A 24,508-nucleotide genomic window follows, 5' to 3' on the forward strand; every position below is an offset into this window, starting at 1 on the left:
GAGCGTCTCTCAACAATTCTTTCGGTTTTCCGCAAAGCAGGGCTCCAACTAAACTCATCGAAATGTCACTTCGGCCGCCGGCAGCTCACTGTCCTTGGACACCTTATCGACTCTTCTGGTGTTCGTCCCGATCCTGAGAAAATCCGTGCCGTCAAAGATTTCCCTGTGCCGACCTCTGCGAACGATGTTCGAAGCTTTGTCGGCCTTTGTTCTTACTTTCATAGATTTGTGCGGAATTTCGCTGACGTCGCACGACCGCTCACGGAACTACTAAAAAAAATGTGTGGGGACCTGAACAAACCAGAGCATTCGTTGAACTGACGAGTAGACTTACGACGCCACCGATTCTCGGCCACTTTGATATATGCGCTCCAACGGAAGTGCGTACCGACGCCAGCGGCCACGGCATCGGAGCCGTTTTGGCACAATGACAGCATGGCTGCGAGCGCGTTATTGCATACGCTAGCCGTCTTCTATCGCCAGCAGAGCGAAATTACTCCATCACAGAACGCGAATGCCTCGCACTTGTCTGGGCAGTGGCTAAATTTCGGCCGTATTTGTATGGACGCCCATTCACGGTTGTCACTGATCACCACGCCTTATGCTGGTTGTCATCCTTAAAAGATCCTAGTGGACGTCTCGGCCGGTGGGCTCTACGGCTACAGGAATATTCCTACACGGTTGTCTACAAATCAGGTCGCCACCATGACGATGCTGATTGCTTGTCGCGTCATCCAGTAGACCCTGCAGACCTTTCTGAGAGCGATGAGTCTACTTGCGTTTTGGCACTTTCCGCGTTTAGCAACATCGGAGATCAGCAACGCCGTGATCCTCACCTCAGAGATATAATCCTTCGGCTTAGTGGTCCCACAACTCCTCCGTCTCTCCGTATGTTCCTGCTCCAAGATGGCGTCTTATATCGCTACAGCATGCATCCTTACGGACCTGAGCTGCTGTTGGTCATACCACAACATATGCGTCAGACTGTCCTTGCACAGTTGCATGATATTCCGACAGCTGGTCACCTGGGAGTTTCAAGAACTTATGACTGCGTTCGACGTCGCTTCTTTTGGCCCGGTATTTACCGATCCGTCTGCCGTTACGTCGCCTCATGCAAGTCCTGTCAACACAGCAAAAAACCAGCAACCCTTAAAGCGGGACGCCTTCAACCCATTCAGATCCCATCCGAACCATTTTATAGGGTAGGTGTTGACTTACTAGGACCGTTTCCTTTATCGGCCAGCGGAAACAAGTGGATAGCAGTCGCCACGGATTACACCACTCGGTATGCTATCACACGGGCCCTTCCTACCAGTTGTGCGACCGACGTCGCTGACTTTCTTCGAGAAGACGTCATATTACACCACGGCGCTCCTCGGCAACTGCTTACCGATCGGGGTCGCTACTTTTTATCACAAGTTATCCAAGACATATTGCACTCTTGCGCTACAAAGCACAAGTTCACAACGGCGTATCATCCTCAAACCAACGGGCTCACGGAGCGGCTAAATAGAACTATCACGGACATGCTCGCCATGTACGTTTCTTCCGACCATCGTGACTGGGACTTCGCCCTTCCATTTGTAACATTTGCCTATAATACGTCTCGGCATGACACTGCAGGTTTTTCGCCATTTTTCCTCCTGTACGGACGAGAACCTACGTTGCCTTTCGACACGCTCCTTCCTGCCGTTGGCCACACGTCAGAATATGCCCGCGATGTGATTTCTAGAGCTCTAGAGGCACGTGAGATTGCTCGCCGGCGTCTGAGCGATCCGCAGGAACGACAACGACAGGTCTACAACGCGTGCCATCGTGATGTCCACTTCAGTCAAGGTGACACAGTCCTTCTCTGGACGCCGTCGCGGCGAGTTGGCCTGTGCGAAAAGCTGACTTCACCATACTCGGGTCCGTACCGTGTTGTGCGCCAAGTCACCGACGTGACATATGAAATTGAACCTCTTAACGCCACCAGCGCGCGATCGTGTTCTGACGTTGTTCACGTCACTTGGCTGAAACGATTTTACTCAGACCAGCCAAGCACCGAGACGGTGCCTTCGCCGCCGGGGGTGATGCTACGGGGCGCCACAAATGAACATTCTAGAAAAGAGGACGATGTTTAGCGCGAGCTCGTGCAGACCGGGCTCCATATTGTATGCCTGCCTGTTTACCAAAAGTAAAGGCATTTTTCAGACGCCTTCTCCCCGTAACAATATGCTGCGTGTCCAGACAGTTCGACCACGTCACGTGCATTAAAGCTCTTACAGCGTATCTATTGGGGAGGTGTCAGTGCGAGCCCCCTCACCATAGGTGGTGCCTCTTATACAAGCTGAGCACGGGATTGCTAACCGTGCGGAAGATAACATAACTGACTAAAACGTGCGGCATACATTCCGTGTAATTGCAATGATCTGGAACATTCAGAAAGCAATTGGCAAGCCGAAAAGTAAAAAAGATGCCGCCATCATAACACCTGAAACAGTGAACAACTTGAGGATCATACGAATTCTTTACCACTACAACCAAGAAATTGCGCCCACTGTATGACTAATGAAAACGAAAATTCAGACAACAAAACAGCGTAAAATATAATAGACATTGCTATTTGAAATTTCACTGGTTAATTGGTCAATGAAGTAAATTCAAAGTACACAAAAATGGAACCTTTCATTAGCTACCACAGGCTTTCTGGGGATGAAAAGTGCTTAAGGCAATCAGGAAAAAAAACTCGCTAGTGAAATTTAGTAGAAGTATTTCTTAAATGCAAGCCACAAATCAGAAAGGCTGCTGACAACGTAAGTTGTTGCATAGGTGTGGTTTTATCCGAATTAGTTACTCAGGCGTGACATTGTATTACTTAAAGCATCTAGTTCGTTCTTAAGATGTACACAGCAAATGATATCAGGCTTGGGCAATTCTGTCACACGTCGAACAATTTAGCTGTACAGATGTCGTTCACCGCAAACAATATTTTTCCAAACTGCAAGGCATTCCGGATTTGTAACCCATGGATGTAATCAAATGCATTGTTTTTACGAAGATATAGGTAGTGTTCAACATAATATCCGTCATCATAACGGCGTGACTGATTGAGATTATCTCATTGTTTGCCTTCGTGCCGTCGCAGCGCCGTCGGCCCACCTGGCTGCCTACTTAAACGCCATTATTCAATTGGTTGAGTCACTGTGGTGTGGTTGAATAACACTGCCAGAAAAGTAAGGAAAAACTGAGATAGCAGCTCAAGTAGCTCAACGATTGACTAGTTTAAATAGGGAGTCACAATCATAACAAACACATGCATACCAGCGTTCAGGTAAATTTAGCTCTAGTTTAATTTCTCAAGTAGAGCTTTCTTCATGTATTCCCATCCGTTAAAGCTGCTATTAGTTCACACAGCGAAAGATTGAAGCTACAACAGTGTATCAACCTCTTCTTTCACTAGTAATCTTTCAATAGTGCAAGTCACAATAGATGTTAACATCTTTGGCTGCCGTGTTGAGGTAGGTTGCCTATATATGCAAGATTTTACTGAGAGTTTTCAGTGCCACAAAGTTGTTACCTGCGTATTTAACAGATAAGCGACCCATGTTACGATAGTTGCATGCATTTAAAAGCAGTTGGTGCATACAGTATCTAAGGAGCTAATTATTTCAAACCGCGTTTTACAAAAGCAAGAAAACATTGTCTTAGCAGCCTAAAATGGCGGCACCCACGTGCCTTAAGTGAAGTAGTCTATACCGACCAGTGTGCCAGCCGGCAGGGCAACAGAGTGAACAGGATGTTGGCGGCCCCGTACAGCACCACGGGGTCTGGGGAGTTCTTGAGCTCGTCCATGGCCTGCCGCACTTCCCAAAGGCGCGGTATGGCGCCCTCGGTGTTAGTTGGGAGACGCACCAGAGCACTGCTCAGTTGGGTGCCCAACTCGGGGACGGGCTCACCGGTCGCCGGCTCGTACCGCAGGTCTACAGCGAGACACACCTGCACATGTTCCAGAATTGCAAAAAAAAAGAGGAAATGAAGGAAAGTCTCAAATTAAGGGCAAGTTTTCTTTGTTAGGCGCAAAATTAATGAGAGCTACTAGCCAATAATGCCAGAGAAATTGTGGAAGTTGTTATTTAAAGTATTTGTAATGTAAATGCAAAAGTGAAAGAAACGATAACTTTGCGAGTTATCTTTTCGTCCACTTTTTATCTTAACATTTACATAACAATTACTTCAAATACTATCACATAATTTTACCTGGTATTATTGCCTGCTAGTTCTCATTAAAAATTGGGAATGATGTTTAGGCAATGTTTCGCCTAACAAATTGACATTCAGGACATATATTGATGAAAACGTGAATAACCAATGCGCATGATGTTCAAGGTACCGAAATAAACGAAAACGGCACCACTGACTGATTGATTGATCGATTGATTGATTGATCGATTGATATGGAAGATTAAACATTCCAAACCCATTCTCGAGTTTTGTGTAGACGACGACGAGTGACATAATCATCTTTAGGATAAGATTAGATCAATTTGTTGGAGTAAAGAAGATGTTGACGGTGGGCTTCGCCATCAACTTATCAAAAATGAAATTATCATTATTATATGAGTGAATATTTTCTTCTCTCTTCAATTTCCCACTCTCTGAATCTTTATTCGTTTCGATAATATATTCTTTCTTGTGCATCATTTTTTTTGTAAGTAATAGTGCAGTTGCCATCCATAGGATACAATATATTTTCTTGGCCAATCCCCTGGAGTAGGTATACGCCATGGATTCCAGGCTACAAACAAACAGACAAACAAACAAACAAAAACAAACAAAGCTTTGCCATAGAGACAGTGGCTCCTCCTTTTTTTCAATATTTTGGTGCCGTGAAACCCGGGAGAAAGGGCCTACGAAGGTGAGACAGTGCGGATTTTATGACGTCTCGACCGCGCCTGTAGTCCGGAGGGCTTCGCGAAGCCGTCATTACGTGAAACTTGTGAACGAGGCCTAACCATCACCGAGACCCAGATCATGAGGAGTGACAGGCCAAAAACTTATGACCCTTCTGTGACGGCTGCCGTTTTACTCCGACTTTGCCTCGTGACACGGCCGGCATGTGATTACCCTGTTTCCGACACTTAACCGGATTATGGCGGCCCTCTTCGAAAGGCGGAGTCAAATACGCAAGGTCGTTCACGCAGGTCATCGCAGAAATCAAACGTCTTCCGCATAATAGATCGCCCACCAATAAGTGTTTTCACCAATTTTCATCCAAATCTTGACAAAGGAGTATCGATTCTCATAGAAATTGACAAGGATGTAGAAGACGCAGTTCCCATTGATTGTTTGGAAGCGGAGATGAAGGAAGCAGGCAATTATGTTCAGGAGGTTATTCGAGTGGAAGTAAGAGCAGAACATAAGATTGAAGACGCATTAAAAGCTCGCAAGCTCCCATGGAGTCAATGAAACAATACATCAGAACAAAAGCAGAAAGATAAGTCCTCTGTTTGTCTGCGTCACCACACAATCTAGCCATTACAAGCATCAATAACAGTCTTGTCGCACGAAAGCTCGATGAATCGTGCTCAATGGAAACGGATACTGAAAGCAGGAAGACCAGCATTTCCTCTGCAGAGAGCACAATCTCGAAGATCAGCACCGAAGAACAGCTTCAGGGGCTAGAGACCCCTTCTACGACTTTAGAAGCCTTGTCGAGCTGCTGAACCAGTGAAGTAAACGACAAGATTACATCAGCTAGTTAGGTGTACCGTACCTGCCGAGAGAGACCTGTATGAAGGAAAATCAGGAAGCATTTAAAAATCTAAAAAACGACCCCTACGACCTTAAAGATAAGTGCCCATCAAAGAGGACGAGTCATCATCTTAATAAGTCGTCACAGCAATGCGTATAATGGCCTGCATAAAGCAAAGTAAAGGCTAGCTAGTCACTCGAAAAGATACAGAAGGACGATCATGAGAACGCTGGAGCAAGCTCGTTGTATTGATCGTAGCCTATGATTTTAGAAAAATCTGAAGACATCAGGGTTGAAGGAAATGCAAATCACGCCTCTTATGTCATCTGAAAAGAAAAATACCAAGACAGTGTCGAGGTCAAAAGCGGGGAAACGCAAATTAAGGAAAAGAAAGGAGGCCGATGCTTCCAAGGTGACTGCAGACAAGACTAAGGTCTCGAGAAAACTTCTCACAAATAGCTCCTTCAGACGCTCGAGCAGACGCCAGCATTATCGATTTTCATACGAAAAAAACTGCCAATCAAAAACTGCTCAATTAAATGAAGGAGAACACGTTTAAAGGCGCGAGAGTGGAACAAACGCCGGAAGCACCGATGGAAGACCAAGCACCAGTGAGAAGTCCGACGGACCTACAAGGATTGACTCGTACCTGACACATGAACTAAAGTGTGTACCTATAAACTGTGTGCATTAGTATTTTCCGTCGTACCTCGCCACTATTGGGGCGCGGAGGATGTTGAAAATATTGTGTAGAAGACGACGAGTGACACTATCATAATTAGGATAAGATCAGATCAGTGTGTTAGAATAAAGAAGAGGCTGACAGTGGGCTTCACCATGGGGACGGCGGCTCGTCCTTTTCTAAACATCCACCATATTATTATGAGAGACGCCGTAGTGGAGAGTTCCGAAAATTTTGACCATCTGGGGTTCTTTAACGTGCCCCTAAAACTGAGCACACGGGCCTACAACAATTTCACCTGCATCGAAAATGCCGCCGCCGCAGCCGGCATTCGATCCCGCGACCTGCGGGTGAGCAGCCGATCACCTTAGACTCTAGACGAACGCGATGGGGCGGTAACGACATAGCCTTTTGTTTTCTAGAAACCAGTGTTTTGGAGGTGTTTGTGTGACCATGTAATTCGATGTATCAATTCCCGCAAGATATATCAGTTGAATAATAATGGGAGAAAAGTGGAGCTTCTAAGAAGATGCTAGAGGCCTCCTCACAAAAGTGCTTTGTAGAATATGCGAAATAAACACGCGTTAAAATTATGTCAATATTCACAAAAAGAAACATTAAGAGAAAAGATGAGGCCTGAAGTTGGAAGTCGTACAGTAACAAGGAAAACGTCTTGGAGTTCAACCTTGAAAAAACACAACCTTATGTAATTAAATTCAGAATATGAAAAATCTGTTTGAAATTGACACGTCCAAACAGCACAATGTATGCTTTCAACTTAAGTACTCCAAAGCGTGTTTCTGTGCGCGTTCATTGTTACGAAGTTTCACTGCAAGTGCAGATAGACTTCAAAGCAACAAATCGAAATTTTTGGTGGTTGAAGTAATATACTTCACTTGCACGTTATATTTGTGAACACGCTTTCCAAATCACTGCAACGAACAAAAACACTAAAGATTTCTCATAAAGGAAATGAAAATTAATGTTTCAGGCTATTGTACATCGTACAAGAGCAACAGCGAGAAATGCCAACAGGTGCTCGCATCCGTTTGCATCGAGCTCTCACTTTGCGGACAGCAAAAAAATAAAAAAAAACGCCCCAGTTGTCCTTGAATGCATCATAAATACTGCAGTGCCTCTTTTACCAGCCAGGTTACAACTGACTGTAAAAAAACTGAAACCGCCCAGAGCGGAAGTGCCCTACTGTACGCGTTTCTTTCTATTTTGATGACAGTGCATCCAACTGGAGCTTCATAAAGGCATCAAAAAGTGTCTCAGAATCACAGCCTTCGCAGAATAAAAATTCAGGAAAAAAAATGGCTGCATATCCACGGAGTGAATGATGGAGAGTGGGGCGAAGCATCCGTCCGTCCATTCGTTCTTGCTTCCGTCCGTCCATGCGTCCGTCTGTGTGACCGTCCGTGCGTCCATCCACCCGTCCGTGCGTGCCTCTGTTCGTGTGTCCACACGCCCATGTGTGCGTCCGTCCCTGCGTTCGTCCAAGCATCCGCCCCTGCGTCCGTCCATGCGTCCATCCGTCAGTGGAGCCATCGGTGAGTCCGTCCATGCATCTGTCTGTGTGTCCGTTCGTCCATCTATTCAACACTCCAAGTGCCCAATCTCGCATCTTTTTATCATATATTCCGCATATGCACCGCCATCCAGTGGACATTCCAAGGACTAAACGAGAGGTGGCACACGCACACATTCTTACGGCTTGCGCTTCGTGTCTACTTCCCACTTTTAACCACCTCGAGTTCATGGTGTACAGTAGTTCAGTGTATTCTTGGCACCGCGGCCCAACGCTCGCTAAACCTTTCTAACACCAAGGAGGTTACGCCCAGCGAGTATAACGTAGCAACCCTTTCTTGTCAGATAGTGCTCAATGTACACGCCATTGGCTGCTAAGGGGGAATGAGGGACAGGAGAGTTCGGCTTTTAGTTAACGCACACGCTGCGAATTTTTTATTGCCCAACAACGCACAGAAGAAATCTCCCACCGGCACTACCTTGGAGGTCAAAATGTTATACTTTTTACACACTACTATAACGGCCACGAGGGACGAACGGGTGCCGCTATAAAGAGCTTCGCCCCTAAAAAAGTCATGAGCTAACCTGGTTTTCCGTTTAACAAAAGCACCATCAGGTGAGTTAATCTCGAGTAGGATATGATGATGTAGCGTTATAGCTGTTCGCCGTAACAATACCTTATAGCACCAGCCCTATGCTTGCTCCTACGTTATGCGCCTAAGGTTGCAAGTTTCATCTGCCCACCTAACTCTCTATCTTCCCTTCTCCAGTTCGCCTGCTCTTGGAATCCAGTTGGTTACCCTATGGACTCGCTGTTATCTTGCCAATTAGATCATTCCAGCAACTATAGACGACGCAGTGGAAGGTCGAAATGGCGGACGGGATGGTGATGTCACGGGCATTTACGTCAGCGTCGCGGAGGATGAAGACGCGTTGATTGATTTATAACTACTGAGAGACCCAACTGCGTCACAGTTTTATCACCTTATGACAGCTTTGGAGAACGGCTACGTGGCGCCGCCTGCGTCGCTGGAATGACCGAATGCGCTACTTGCCCTGCCCATGTCCATACCTTTCTCTTGATTTTTCACTCATACTAAAGCACCGTTTACTCTAACTCACTCTGCTCTCTTCCTGGCCCTGCAACACTTTTCTGAATAGCCATACAATGGATTCAATGAACTCATTGCCTCACATGGTGAACGCCGCAAAAGTTTTTCGAATAAGCCACGTACGAGTGGAGGTTTAAAAATTTATCGCACTCTGCCATCGCATTCTCTCTTGTCTCGCCGCGATGAATGAGCAATGGGTAGGGATGGCATGGGGGAAGAAGGTGCGTCAGACGAGCCGCATTACCTTGAGCACTTTTCGTTTTTACATGCGAAGCATGTTATGCTGGTAGCTGTGTCCCTCTTTTCCTGACTCCCACAGCGTCCCCTTCTCTTTCTCTCCTCTGCTGCGCTCCCCTCTCTCCCTTCTCGCGCAATCCACAGAGCGCATGCACTCCCCCTCCATACTCTGTCTCTCGTCCTACGCTCCCTCCTCTCTCTCCCGAGTCGGCGGCGAAGGCAATAAGACGCTTCCTCATACACACGATCACCTCCCAGCCGTTGATCGTTGGTTATGCGGCGTTCCACGTTTCCGTGAGATAGAGTGAGTGAGCTTCGGTCAGCACGGGACACGTGGCCCGGGGTCACGCTCAATGTCTATGTCGTGTGCGCTGAGGGAGCGACTGTTTAGCGATGCCCTAGTAATTGTCACCGGCAGCGTTCATGGCAGCGTTACTGAGGTAGAGGTTCTGAATGTTGGTGCACCTGCTTAAGGCGACTAAACGAGTTTCTGCGGCTGCCGTTAGAGGAGTACCGACACAAAATTTCGGGGCCGAGATCGGCTACGGGGTCAAATTCTCGTGAACATTCGTATATCACCTGCAAGATTTCAACAGCGAATATAGCTTTGATTTATTGATTGATATGTGTGGTTTAACGTCCCAAAACCACCATATGATTATGAGAGACGCCATAGTGGATGGCTCCGGAAATTTCGACCACCTGGGGTTCTTAAACTGCACCCACACCTGAGCACACGGGCCTACAACATTTCCGCCTTCATCGGAAATGCAGCCGCCGCAGCCGAGATTCGATCCCGCGACCTGCGGGTTAGTAGCCGAGTACCTTAGCCACTAGACCACCGCGGCGGGGCCAGCGAATATAGCTTGAAAAATATTTTAAATTATTTTGAAGTTAGCGTGAGCGAACAACTCCATAGCGCTATAGAAACCCTCGGAGGTGACCCCCAGGTGACCTCCTACTTCCCTCACGCCACCACGCTACGGTCAACAAAACAAGTTATGATGACGTCAAAGCCGCAATTTCTTTTTTGCCACGCTAGTTTTCGAAGTCTATACTTCTCGGCGGCTAGTTGCGAGTGCGTGGCCGTGGCGCACGCTTAGAAAGTTTTGTGTTTGGCGACATTCCAGTCCCGTTTCCTATTCGAAAATAATTCTTGATGCGGACCATGCGGAAGTGCGTCACAGTTATGTGTGCTGACGTGGTCAAGAGCTGCACACGCTAGGTGGCGACAGTTGCACCCAGTTTTTGGAACTCTCTCAAACCGAAACTGAAACTTATTGATAATGAGGGGCCTGCAACTAATTATCTGTCATGTTCTGCAGCAAACAATGTGTCGTGTCATGACTAACAGGCCCCCAGCAACGCATTGCAGCAGAAAAAACGCGAGGGCGAAGCTTTTGTGTCAGTACCCCTTTAAACAAGTATTCGCTGCTTCGCATCTACACACGGTTCCCATTAGCAGGAGATGGCATATTTTTTTTCTTCGAACGTGTGGCTTTTCAGTGCCATCACGCGCGCACACACGGACACGCTCCCTACCGCGGCTTCCCCGTTAACTCCCATGGGCGCCATGCTCAAATCAGCGAACAGGGCGATACTTGTGCCTACGACACAATACTTTTCTAGCACGTAGCATAATTTGTCGAGAGGAAAAAGCTATTTTAGTTTACTTTATGCCTTTTTTGAAAATTACAGGCAGCGTTGCCCCATAACATTTAGCTCACGTGTTTTCAGAAGCCTCGACTACGGATCGAGGCGTTTTCTGACCATGTTCAAAAAGTACTGCAGGGCTTTCATAAGGTTACACCTACCACTCTCATTGCCATTGCTCGAACCGTCATAGTGAAGTCAAGTTGAACACTGTTTGTAAGCCTCCAGGTTTCTGCCACGCTGGTAAATACTGCTAAGATGCAGCTGTTATATGCGTTCCTCGTGAGAAATAGTGGTACACTATTGTTCATAATCTGAGAATGCTTGCGGAATTCATTCTCCCCCATCATTTTAAACGTCATCTATGAAAGTCTCAATACATCGAAATTCCTGCACATCTTCGTCGTTCATTTCCCGTTGTGATTCGCCGAATGGAGCATGTCCTGGGAGAGCTATTCCACCCAGTCTGTGTAACGGGGAGTGATGTCCGCGGCCTAGATGAAATCTTTTGGCGTGACTTGTCTCTGTTGTATTTTCAAACTATGTTGTAACCAGACGTGAAGCAAACAAGGCGAAATTTAAGCGCACGATGTTGCACAGACACGAAGTGAGCTAGGACAAACACAGACGGAACTTTGTGTTTGTATCGTGTTTGGCAGAATAGAATACGAATGTGCGGTAGCTTGCTTCGTTTCGGAAAATAGGGGTGAAATACATACCAGCAATGGCAAAATAATCGAAATAAGGCAGGTGGAGCAGAAGGTGATTTAAAAGAGGAAAAGTGGCAATCTAACTAATTAAACAGGCGAAAAACAGAGATTGAAAAAAGTTGACAAATCGGGCATGGGTAATGATTGTGGACGCCAGACCGGAAGTGTGCACTTACAAGACGTTTCAGTTCGGCCATTTTCGACTAATCTAAATGTGTGCACTGGGGTGCAAGGATGCTACGATGATTGGACGAAATGGCCACCAGGGCACCCAGGCGCGCACCAGTGCAATTCGATGTTGATATTATTCAGCAGTATCGTCAGCATCCCCACGACCAATAAACAAACAGAGGTCTACACACAAGAAAAAAAAAGGCAAGCAAAAGGGCCGGTAATTCGAGACTGTCAGCTGCCTCGTTATCCATGCAGCTGACAGTCTTCTTCAGCCTTTCGTTCACCAAATGAATGAAAGGCTTGACTATCACTTGCCTTCGGTAATAGTTAACGCGATCCTTTAAAAAATATTCCTGGAACGCCACATTTGTAGCAATAAATTACTGTGAGTTTGGACGGCTTTTACAGTGACCATGAAACGACTTTACCTTGGTCGAGGGAAGATAAGGTGCGTTGACACGTACAAAATATTCTATTTCTTCATGCAGGTGTTAAAAGAAACGCGCGTGTTGTAGGCCCCTCATTCTTAGGAGTGAAATGGTAAATGGCGCCGTAGTTCCACGACAGAATTCGCTGTAGAATAGGACTTCAAAATTTTATCATTCCAACCAGCGTTCAGCACATATCTCCCTATATACAGTAAAATGTATCGAGTCCGCAACGTTTTTCGAAAGAACTGCACGGTAAGGGGGTCACGCATGTCTGTGGCGCCTCAAGAGATAGATTGGCCATTATCGCACATCCTCAAAATGGCAAGCCTGTATGAGTCTCGGTATACTTATGCTGCACATTTTCTTTAATAAATGCAATGTCCACCATTTTATTATACTTCTTGCTTCTTACAGTGCTGAAGTATATTTCGTATGCGGTCATGGTCGATGCACTCCCGCAGCAAAATGTTTTCAGCTTCCTCTTGAAGCCTTTTGATATATTCATCAAGTTACCTGGTGGCAATTTCACCTGCTCACATATACCACACTGTGAGATAAACGTCCAATGCCTCCAAGAGTGTTTTAGAGTTTCCATCAACATTCACATTCGCCCCTGCGAGAGACACTAGCGTTCACGTGAACGATGGCTGCGTTACCAAATGAATGAAAGGCATTCCTTCCTTCTTTTGCTTGATTCAAGCCCGGCATTGTAAAAGCAGACAACACTGCCAGAACCGCACCCACGAAGATGCCTGCAGATACAACCCAGCCGTAGTATATTCGACAGCCAGCGCTCATAAATAATGTGTTCCGATAGATGTCCCATGTGAGCCCTTTCTACTCGTCCACGCGGCACGCTCACTCAGGAAGGTATCCCTCCAGTGCGGACTTGAATTTCAGAACGCAACGTACTAAATGCGAAGCATTTCATAGCGACCTTCGGCGACATTGAACGTATCTATCTATCTATCTATCTATCTATCTATCTATCTATCTATCTATCTATCTATCTATCTATCTATCTATCTATCTATCTATCTATCTATCTATCTATCTATCTATCTATCTATCTATCTATCTATCTATCTATCTATCTATCTATCTATCTATCTATCTATCTATCTATCTATCTATCTATCTATCTATCTATCTATCTATCTATCTATCTGTCTGTCTATCTGTCTGTCTATCTGTCTGTCTGTCTATCTATCTATCTATCTATCTATCTATCTATCTATCTATCTATCTATCTATCTATCTATCTATCTATCTATCTATCTATCTATCTATCTATCTATCTATCTATCTATCTATCTATCTGTCTATCTATCTGTCTATCTATCTGTCTGTCTGTCTGTCTGTCTGTCTGTCTGTCTGTCTGTCTGTCTGTCTATCTATCTATCTATCTATCTATCTATCTATCTATCTATCTATCTATCTATCTATCTATCTATCTATCTATCTATCTAGCCGTCTACGACCTTTAGTTCTCCTGGCCGTTTCGATAATGGAATCGATACCAAACTTGGTATGGCATAACATGACTACATGACGAGCATACTTGCTTAGTCATAACAAGATAATCAAGACACGTATGCCACGAATGTCATGATTTACATTTTATGGTCTTGCAGTTCTTGCGGTGGTTTCGTTCACATGACATATTGCTAAACGGGTATCGTATGACATGATTGCAAGGCGACACAGGCGACACACCCTAACTTGAAAATCATGACATGCGTGTCATGTAACAGCATTGATTGATTGATTGATTGATTGATATGTGGCGTTTAACGTCCCAAAACCACCACATGATTATGACAGACGCCGTAGTGGAGGGCTCCGGAAATTTTGACCACCTGGGGTTCATTAGTGTGCACCCAAATCTGAGCACACAGGCCCACAACATTTCCGCCTCCATCGGAAATGCAGCCGCCGCAGCCAGGATTCAATCCCGCGACCTGCGCATCAGCAGCCGAGTACCTTAGCCACTAGACCACCATGGCGGTGCTGTCATGTAACATTACTACATGTCACGCTTACGATGCGCTCTTGGCCATTTTGCTAGTGTCAAATATACCAAATTTGGTATTACAGTACGTGAATGGATGACAAAGGTAGTTGACTGGTGCAAGTGCAAGCATGATAATCACGAGATGCATGTCATGTAAGAACATGACCACATGCCATGCTCATGATGCGCTGACGACCGTTTTGCTAGGTTCACTTATACACAATTTGGTAGTATAGGACGTGAAAGGATGACGAAGTTGGAAACATAATACACACTGGTGCAAACATGATAAACAACAGATGCGTGTCATGTAACAAGAAGACTACAGGCTACGCTCATGATGCGCTCGTGGCTGTTTCGCTAGCTTCACATATACCTAATTCGGCACTACGTGACGCGAACAGACGACATAGGTAAATGACACATCCTAACACGATAATCACAACAGGCGCGTCATGTAACAACGTGACTACATACCACACTCATGATGTGGTCGCGGCTGTTTCATTAGCTTCACATTTGCCAAATGTGGTATTACGTGACGTCAATGAATGACGAAGGTATGTGACTGGTGCAAACATCATAAGTATGAGATGCCTTTCATGTGAGAACATTAGCACATGCCACAGTCAAGGCGCCAATACACTACGACGTGACCCGGTGTGCGGGCGAGCCGGCGTTCGTTTCGTCGCGACACGCCGGCGTTGCCACGCCAGGCGCCGGTCCTGCCATATACTCGCAGGCGCGCGCTGCGTTGCTGTGACGCATGCAGGTTTCAGCGCGTCCGGCGTCCCTGCGTCTCGAAGAGAAGCAGACGCAGTGCTGTCTGGGTAACGCATTGGCGCCAAATGCAGCATGTCGCATTTTGCGCTGGTTGCCGCCGGGCCGCGACGACAGACGCTGGTCGCTCCACACGCGTTTGGCGTCAGACTAGAGTGCTCGCGTTTTGCTAACGTAGCGAAGCTGTGCCCAGCATGCGCGGGCGTCAACGTTACGTTGGAGCATATTGGGCCTTTTATGATGCACTTGAGGCCTTTCGCTAGCTCCACATATACCAAATTTGGTGTTATGTGATATCAATGAATGACAAAGGTACATGACTGGTGCAAACATGATAATCACGAGACGCGTGACATGTAGGAACATGACAACATACCACGCTTATAGCGTGCTCGCGGCCGTTTCGCTAGCTCCACATATACTAAATTTGGCATCACGTGACGTGAATCGATGACGAAGATAAACAGCGCATCAAAGCATGATAATCATGACACGGAAGTCGTGTACGGCATAAGTTACCTCCACCTCGCAACGTTGTGGCCATTTGAAAGTGGCATATCAACCTTCTTCTTCGTGATTCGCATATCGTCGATTCCCACTGGATGTGGGAACTGCCATTTTTTTAGTTCGAGCCAGGGCAAGTTATTTGAACGATTCTGCCTTCAATGTTTCACGTTATATTCGTTTATTGAAGAATAATATATACAGCAGGTGTTACACAGGTGATGGTCGGAAAAGTACAGGTGAAACAGTATTCAAAAAAACGTTACCTGGGGTAGCCATCGTCTAGTAACGTTGACAAAAACTCCCTAGTTTATTTTATATTTCAATAAAAAAGCAGACAAATGGTTTTTCCCGATGTACGTTACTAAGCACAGATAACGGTATCGAGGCGTACAGTTTAGAACTTATGATTAAAGGAAGATGCTATGAGCGTTACGTCACGTTGGCACAGCGTAATTTTGTAGGTAACTCTAGCAGCGTAGAAGTAGTGGTGTTTTTTTTTACAGGAGCCAGGCGTATCACTACGCAGACGTGACAAAACTTTTTACGAGATTTTAAACGAGAATTTATCACGTGGTGCGCTACCCTGCGTGGCCACATTCGCACTCGAGGATGATTTGACGGGTGAGTTGATATCGCACCCTAAAAAGCTAGAGCAGAGCAGACATGTAGGCAGGGACGAAGCAAGAACGCACAAGACATTCGCGAAAGGCTTTCTTTCATATTAGCTCGTACTCACATAGATACCACGTTGCAAGCAAATATACTTGATATCTACACGCTGGGCATACTGATATCAAGTACAAATGTGTGTGGAGCACATGACCGAGAGCATTCAGATACCACGTTGCAAGCAAATATACTTGATATCTACACGCTGGGCATACTGATATCAAGTACAAATGTGTGTGGAGCACATGACCGAGAGCATTCTTGACTGAATGATATGTAGGGTTTAACGTCTCAAACCCACCACATCATTGTGAGACACGCGCGTAGTGGGAGGCTCCGGAGAATTCGACCACCTGGGATTCTTGATTTGAATAATATGCGGGGTTCAACGTCCCGAAACCACCATATGATTATGAGAGACTACGCAGTGGAGTGCTCAGGAAATATAGACCACCTGGGGTTGTTTAACCTGTACCCAAAACTCAGCCCACGGACCTACAACATTTCAGTCTCCATCGGAAATGCAGCCGCCGAAGGCGGGATTCAATCCCGCGACCTGCAGGTCAGCAGCCGAGTACCTTAGCCACTAGACCACCACAGCGGGGCCACCTGGGATTCTTTAACGTGCACCGATGTCTAAGCACACGGGCCTACAGTATTACGCGTTAGCAGCCAGCTATACCTTAGCCACTAGACTACAGCGGTGGGGCGAGCGTTCTTGATTATGGGCGGGACTTTCACAAGACTGGAGGCTGGAGTGCAGCTACATTCACCAAGAAATTGTTTTCACAGCACCCATGCCAATGGTCACCCATCGTTGGCATAAGTAGCATAGGCGCTTTTTAGCACGTTATCTCATTGATCTCACTGTAATGTGCTTATATTAGGTGAGTCACACAGAATTAACAATACTCTATTTTTTGTACCATGACAAGGTTCACTCACTTTATTAACAATGTGCACATATATCAAAAAGTAAGAGTACCTGAGGATTAGAATGAAAATAATTCAAGGATTGTAATCAATATGGGTTGGGGCGAGAGTAGGTGAAATCTGGGCCAGTAGTTACTAAAATGTGACCTGAAATTGTTCAGCAGTGTTGGTTGATACCAAAACAGGGAAACGATTAGCCAACCTAGCATCGAAGGTGCGAATCGACAGGAATGCTAAAGGCACGCTCACACTTTGCCTCAAAAATAGCGAAAGCAACAAATCTCAAAGAAAATCCACTCGCTTAGCTGCTTGCCTAAGTGTCCCAAAAACCACGTCGCGAGCATGGCGCGGAAACATCAATCTGAAGCCAATTTTCGCCCACGCTTTAGAGGATCGCCTTTTTACTTCATGGAGAGCCGTACTTTGGCTGATGATTGATGATTGATTGATTGATTTGTGGGGTTTAACGTCCCAAAACCACCATATGATTATGACAGACGCCATAGTGGAGGGCTCCGGAAATTTCGACCACCTGGGGTTCTTTAACGTGCACCCAAATCTGAGCACACGGGCCTACAACATATCCGCCTCCATCGGAAATGCAGCCGCCGCAGCCGAGATTTGAACCCGCGACCAGCGGGTCGGCAGCCGAGTACCATAGCCACTATACCATCGCGGCGGGGCTACTTTGGCTGAGCTAGCTTATAAACTACGTGATGCTAAAAACTATTGTTGGTTACAAAATGAAAATATTTACAAATACTGCCCCCAGAGCAGTGCGTCACCTGCTATTCATCTGCGCGAGAGAGTCGTGCTACGTGGTATTTATTTATTTATTTATTTATTTATTTATTTGTGAAATACTGCAGGCCAAAAAGGCCCAAGCAGGAGGGGCACAAACACAACCACAAGATCAGTACATGAGTGACACAGCTTGACTAAAATACGTAGGAGAAGAGCGAGTAGAAGAGAAACATCAAAACAAAAAAATCAAGCGATATTGGGAGGGGGGGGGGGGTCAAGATTCACAGAATTCGTTGCAACCACAAGTGATTTTTTGCTGCAAACACACATATATGAGCAATTATAAGTAAAAGTTCGTCGTCCCTACTTGAAACATCAGGATTTACGGAGAGTTATGCTAAATTTTCTGCAGAAATTGCGTAAGAGGTCAACGTTTTTGAACCGAAAACCAGCGGCCCCAACGCATGCCTGGATAAAGAACACTGATTGCCACATCGCGTCCCAGACATGACCAAACGTAAACCGGTAGTCGGCTGTCACGTGCACTACTCTCGAGTGATAATGCTTCCCATGTGCGGCGTTACCCACAGGACGGCTCTATGCTCACCTATTGTAGAGTAATTAGTACTCTGAATCGTTAACCACTCTTTCTAACCCCCCCCCCCCTACTCTCGAGCCCAAGAGACGGCTTTACGCTCTCCCATAGTAGAGTACCTCGTACTCTGAATCGTTAATAACTTTTTCTATACACACTACTCTCGAGCCTGCCAGGGCAGCAATCGAATACGGGACGGCTTTAGGCTCTCCCATAGTCAAGTACTAAATACTCAAAGTCGTTACTCGAAATCGTTAATCACTTTCTCTAAACACACTCAGCAGGTACTCAGACGTGCTTGCTCGACCACGGGACGGCTTTCAGCTCTCCCTTAGTTTCGTACCAAATACTGTAAATCATTAACCCCTTTTTCTAAACACACTCGTTGTAATATTTGTCAACACGGCCTCATCAAGTGTGAGGCCAACAGGACGGCTTTATGCTCTCTCACAATAGAGCACCAAGAACTATAATTGGTTAGCCACTTTTTCTGAACGTTTTTTTTTTTGGTGGAAACGTTTTGGTTGTAGGTGAAGCTTACATTTATTGTTGGGTTGTAAACGTCTATAGACGCGCGTCGGCGATGCTCCACAACGGCCCAATCGCAAACTGCCCATGAAGCACCAAAAGGCTCACCGGCTGCTGATTCGGCCTAAGATTGCTATGGCTAAGAGAGCCCGATTTTGGCTAAGATTGCTATGAAGACTGAAAATAGAAAACGATGCAGCAGCGAGTCGACATACCTCAACGTATCTAGCTTCTTCGCAGCCGGACAGATCCGCCGTGAACACTGCGTGTAGATATGATTGCTTGCACTGTAATATTTGTCAGCTGACTCTGATTGGGCAATGAATTCTTCGCTGCGTGGTAACTTTAACAGGGCACCTGGGTCACGCGCGCAGAAGCCTCAAAAAGGAGCAACTCGACTCTTTGGTGACAGTTTCAAGGCTGGTTTATTGAAGGTGACTAGACGACTAGAAAGGAAAGAGACAGGTTGAATAGAACGAAGGAAAAATCGGAGCCGGTCCCATGAAGGCTACCAGTGGAATGGTGCAGGTTAAGCCCCTTTCTCTCTCGTCGGCTCTGTGTTGGCGGCCCTCTTCCCGAACCGTGAAATTGGGTGGCGAAGATGAGCTCCCCGACGGCGTATGTACGGCGGGAAGACAGGGCGATACCTTTTGAATTCTCAACACTAGGCGTGTCTGCTTATGCAGTTTGTGCTGGCGCGCCCGTCAAAGCACTGGTTTGATAATGTGAAGAATATATCTCTCGCGAGATTTTTCACGCATAACGTGAATTCAGTGCGGAAGTAAATGCTCAGAAGTGTGGCTTCGTGTTGGTCTGTAGAGCCAGCTGGCTTTGCTCGACCAGGCCCAGTGAGCCACAAAGGCCCGTGGAGCCCTGGACTGAGGACCCAACCCACTTGCCCAGAAACTTTTTATGGAATAAAGGAGAAAGTTTCTTCTCTCTCTAAATGCTCAGAAGACGAGCGAAATGAAATGAATCCTCGAAGCGGAGAAGGCGACGGCACGCGTGCGAATGTTTCAAGGTGGGCGTACGTGAATTTCCCGCTGCTTTGGCGTTTCAGTTTTTCTGAATGCGCCATGGCACGCGGGTCTGGGGCAAGAGTACGACGTTGGGCGTCTTGGTAATACATAACTGATGAGGTAGCACGCAAAACCGGTAGGGGACCCTAAAGCTTCGCCTTTAGAAGTTGAACGCGAGAGCGACATCCTGTTCCTAGTGCGTGCTTCAAACAATAGGTGCGCGAAACCTTTTTGAATTCGACACGTACCTACTACGTGGCTTTATTGAAATACGCGCCAGTAGCATGTGTGCCTTTTGTAGAGGGTACCGGCTTTCAACCACGGAGACATTATGATAAGCACATATTCTGACGGCCGTTGGCAATGGGCGCTTGTACAGCGCTATATTACTGCAACATTTCATGTTGCGTTGTGAAGCATATATACAGGACGCGTGTGTTTTGGAAGCATGAAGGTTGCTTTCACTGCATTTCCATGCAGAGGAAGTTCTTTTCCCTGTTTTCACGAACAGAGGCGCGGCCATTTGGTAGAACATCCGCTTGCCACGCAAACGACGCGGGTTAAATTCTCACTTGGACCCCCTAACAATTCTGGTTCGTTCCCCACTGTGCTCCAGAATTTTTCATCATTCATTTATGTTGTTTGCATTGCTCTTGATTTTTTGGTCATGCATAAGATGATAATTTTTCGCTCACAATCAACGACGATTACACCAGCGCCGCCGCCCGAATTTCTGCGAAATGAGGTCCTTAACGCTGTCGCATTCAAAATGTAAGACACAAGACAAGAGAAGGGACAAAGGGGAAGTGCTCCGAATATTCTGTCCTTTGTGACTGCTTCATTAAAATTTACGATCACGAAGTCTTCAGTCTCTCTGCGAATTCCTGTGTGACACAAGAGATTACTTTTTTGAGCCTAACCAAGCCTAAAAGTACAGTTTCATTGTTGGATTGCATCAATTCAACCCATACTGAAGAATGATGTATTATGAGTGATTCTAAGTAATTCAAAAATTTCTATTAATTTATTTTCGTTGTTTTTTTCCTCAGTGTGAAATGGCCACGTTCTCTTGAAAAGAAACAAAACAATCACCCCTTCTCCCTACTCTGGCTAGTCCTTAACTGTTCACTTATATTAACCAGCAGCTTCCTGGCCAATCCCCCATAATGGATAAGGGTAAGAAAAAAGAAACAAGCAAGCAGTCAAGCTGAACCGTTGACCTGTGTGACCGTCCTTGTAAATGTATCTTGTAAAAAGTATTTTACCCTGCAAGCAAATCGTCATTCACGTAACACTATTATTACCTTAGAACAGCGTGTGTACGGATATTATTCACTTCATCGATAAAATAATATTACATCAACAAAGAAATGCTCTTTTAACAGTCACAGAAAAGTGCACTGAACTTCAAAAACACCACCGACTTCTACGCCTTCTCGACTATTTCGAAAAAAATTAAACGTGCAATTTCATACCACCACTTAGCGCTTTCTACATTCATTAAACGTTCTTAATAATTTAGCTATTCATCGAAGTAGTGCAGACGCTCACATAGGTACTTAATTTGAAAATACAAAAACACACAGCCAAATTTATGAATTATAGAAATGACAGCACCGCTTGGAAGGCTAAGAAGTCATTGCGTGATTTAAGAACAAAGGAGAGGAAGAAGTATTTTTTGGTTCATACTTAAAAATTAATGGGACGTGCTGTACTTGTCCCGTTCTAGAAAACTGAATATCGAAGTGGCGCTTTTACGGACTTCATTATTCGTTCAATTAGCTCTATTTAGAGCAACTGCCAGTGTAAGAACAGATAGCATTAAAACTTTATTTGGAATATGCATAAAGTTCATTCAGATACGTCTATGCTGAAGCCCCGTATTTTTGCACGCATAACGTTGACTCTCATATTGTTTTCATGCCGAGTAAAAATATCTTATATATAACAACACAACATGCATTGAATAGCTCATTCAAGTACTCCGCCTCTAAAGCCAGCCCCTGTCTGGTCGCGTCAGCCTCGTTCGCTCGTGGAATAGCGTCATAAATAAGTTAAGCCACCGAGACAGAGACTTTCTTTTTTGACCAGCGCCGCTCTTCCGGCAGAAAGATAACTCAGGATCCACCCGGCGACTTCGCAGGCGCGCGTGTTTGCGCAGCACCAAACAAAAGCGCGTCGCGTGCGACGGCTGCGTCAATCTTGTTAGGTTCGCACCACAGGTACGCCCGGGAAATCTACAGCAGCGGGCCGTGGCAGCACCTGCCACTAGACAGTGTGCGCGAAGATTGCGGCCAAAAGCAATTTGTATTGATTTGCAGGCCTCGGTGTGTGGATGCTAGAAGCTTATAACCATGGCTGTCGGGGAGCAGTGACCGTGCATCTGCTATCCCACCTTTCCCCGGCTTCTTTGCTTTGAGCGAAGCAAATGCTGGAATTAAGACGAAGCTGCTCTAAAGAAGCTTCGAACTCAATTCAGTGCGAAAGAAGGGAATTTTTGCTAGAGTAACTGTAAGTTCTGCGAGTCGATATACGTTCATGATGGTCAAGCCGTACAAAAAATGTGTACTTCAGGAGAGTGAAAGACCAGAAGCTTTGTCCAGGAGACACAAAGTACAGAAGGTACAACACACGGCAGGACCCAGAACAAAGAACCTGTCTGATGTTCTTTGAAGATCTCTATTCTTTGTAGTGTTTCATCGTCATAAGAAACTGTTCTGTATCATTAGATATTCTGTTTTCTATAACTAATCAAGTATAACCAAGTTTCCCCTGCGCTAGTGTGCGTTAGCCAACGTAGTACTAGAGTGGTAGGCCTTACCCTTCATTTTTTCCCTTCCTTTTCTCTCTCTCAACAAGTCCGTTCATGTCAAGTTTGTGTCTTTCAGTAAAGGTGGTGCATTTTCGGACCCCAGCACATTTGTGTTGGCTCGTAACACCGTAAAACAATAGAAAGATGAAAGTTGCTTGAGCCACTTAGGGTAGCTGTCACATCTTGTAGAGATGCATTCCTGTTTCAAGCGTATATGTAATCTCTTGGCTCGAAAACAAGGGACCTTTATAACATTAGCAATGCGCACCTCGCTGGCTCTGTGCATCACTAACAGTACACAGAAGATTCTTAACATAAAGCACAGGTAACTACACAAAGGAAACAAGTAGAAAATTAGGGTATCGTTTTTCTTTGTTAAACACAACAGTAATGAAATTGACAGACAAGAAAGAGAGAGAGAGAGATAAAGATGCAAGGAAAGGCAGGGAGGTTAATCAGACACACATCCGGTTTGCTACACTGCACTGGGGAAGGTATGAAGGAGAGAAAAAAGGTTACAGAGAGTTAAGAAAGGTACACACAATCACGACCACACTTGGGGGAGCACACACAATCTACAGGCGGTCATTCAGGTTTGTTGTCTTCAAGTAATGTAGGAGGGCTTTAGCCGCTTTTTGCGCAGTTCAGGCAGACGCCCAAGGTCCAAGAGTCTTCTGCACAGAGAATGGTCTAGAGTCCAGTTGATTCAAAACCATTCGGAGCTGGCATCGCTGTGTGTTGTGGCAAGCGCAGCTGCACAGGACGTGTTCAATGGTCTCTTCAGCTCCACAGTAGTCGCATGTAGAGGTGTCTGCCATACCGATGAGAAAGGAGTACACCTTTGTGAATGTGACACCCAACCAAAAGCGGCATAACAGTGTCGCATTGGAGCGGTAAAGTTGTGATGGTAGCTGTATCTTGAGCGAAGGATCCAGTTCATATAAGTGACACCTTTGGAAGCAGGTAGACGACCAGAACTTGTGTGTAAAATTTCGAGCCAGAAAGTAAAGTTGTCTTGCTGCATCAGTCCTTGATAGAGGAATTGGGACCACACGTGTTCCTTCATGGGCTGAGCGGGCTGCATCATCGGCTGATTTATTTCCGGTAATACCGATATGTCCAGGCAGCCATTGATATATAATATCATGCCCTCGTGCAACAGCTTGATGGTGAGAATGTCTTATTTGATGTACCAATTGTTCATTATTCTTCTTCCGCATGGTAAACTGCAAACTCTGAAGTGCTGCCTTCGAATCACAGAATATGACCCATTTTTCTGGACGCTCTTGAACGAGATATTGTAAAGCGGTTCTTATAGGAGCAAGCTTTAATGCCGTCGACGTAGTCGTATGCGACAACCTAAACTTGATCGTCATTGCTGCAGCCGTAATTACAGCGGCAGCTGATGAGCTGCTGGACGAGACTGACCCATGAGTGTATATCTGCGTTCGGTCCAAGTACAACTCATATAATAATAGCAGTGTTGCTTGCTTCAATGCTACTCTGGAGTGATTGGTTTCCTTTTGATACCCGGAATTTCTAGACGTACCTGCGGCTGGTCGAGGCGCCACAAGGGACGTGCAATTCTCGTATCTGTCGTATATCCTGATGGACTGCTGTTTAGGTGTTTGGTTATCACATCTG

At 45.8% G+C, this 24,508-nt stretch overlaps 1 protein-coding gene across 1 annotated transcript in view; it reads right to left on the reverse strand.

Annotated features, from left to right (window-relative positions):
- LOC119164577 (putative diacylglycerol O-acyltransferase Mb3761c) overlaps positions 1 to 24,508 on the reverse strand; it is a 593,703-nt gene that overhangs the window by 59,357 nt on the left and 509,838 nt on the right. Inside the window, exon 9 of the mRNA XM_075872525.1 lies at positions 3,743 to 3,978. Within this exon, the coding sequence (XP_075728640.1) occupies positions 3,743 to 3,978 (236 nt within the window). The remainder of the gene's footprint in view (positions 1 to 3,742; positions 3,979 to 24,508) is intronic.

This window comes from Rhipicephalus microplus, chromosome 8 (genome assembly GCF_043290135.1).
Source record: "Rhipicephalus microplus isolate Deutch F79 chromosome 8, USDA_Rmic, whole genome shotgun sequence".
Lineage (NCBI taxonomy): Eukaryota > Metazoa > Arthropoda > Arachnida > Ixodida > Ixodidae > Rhipicephalus > Rhipicephalus microplus.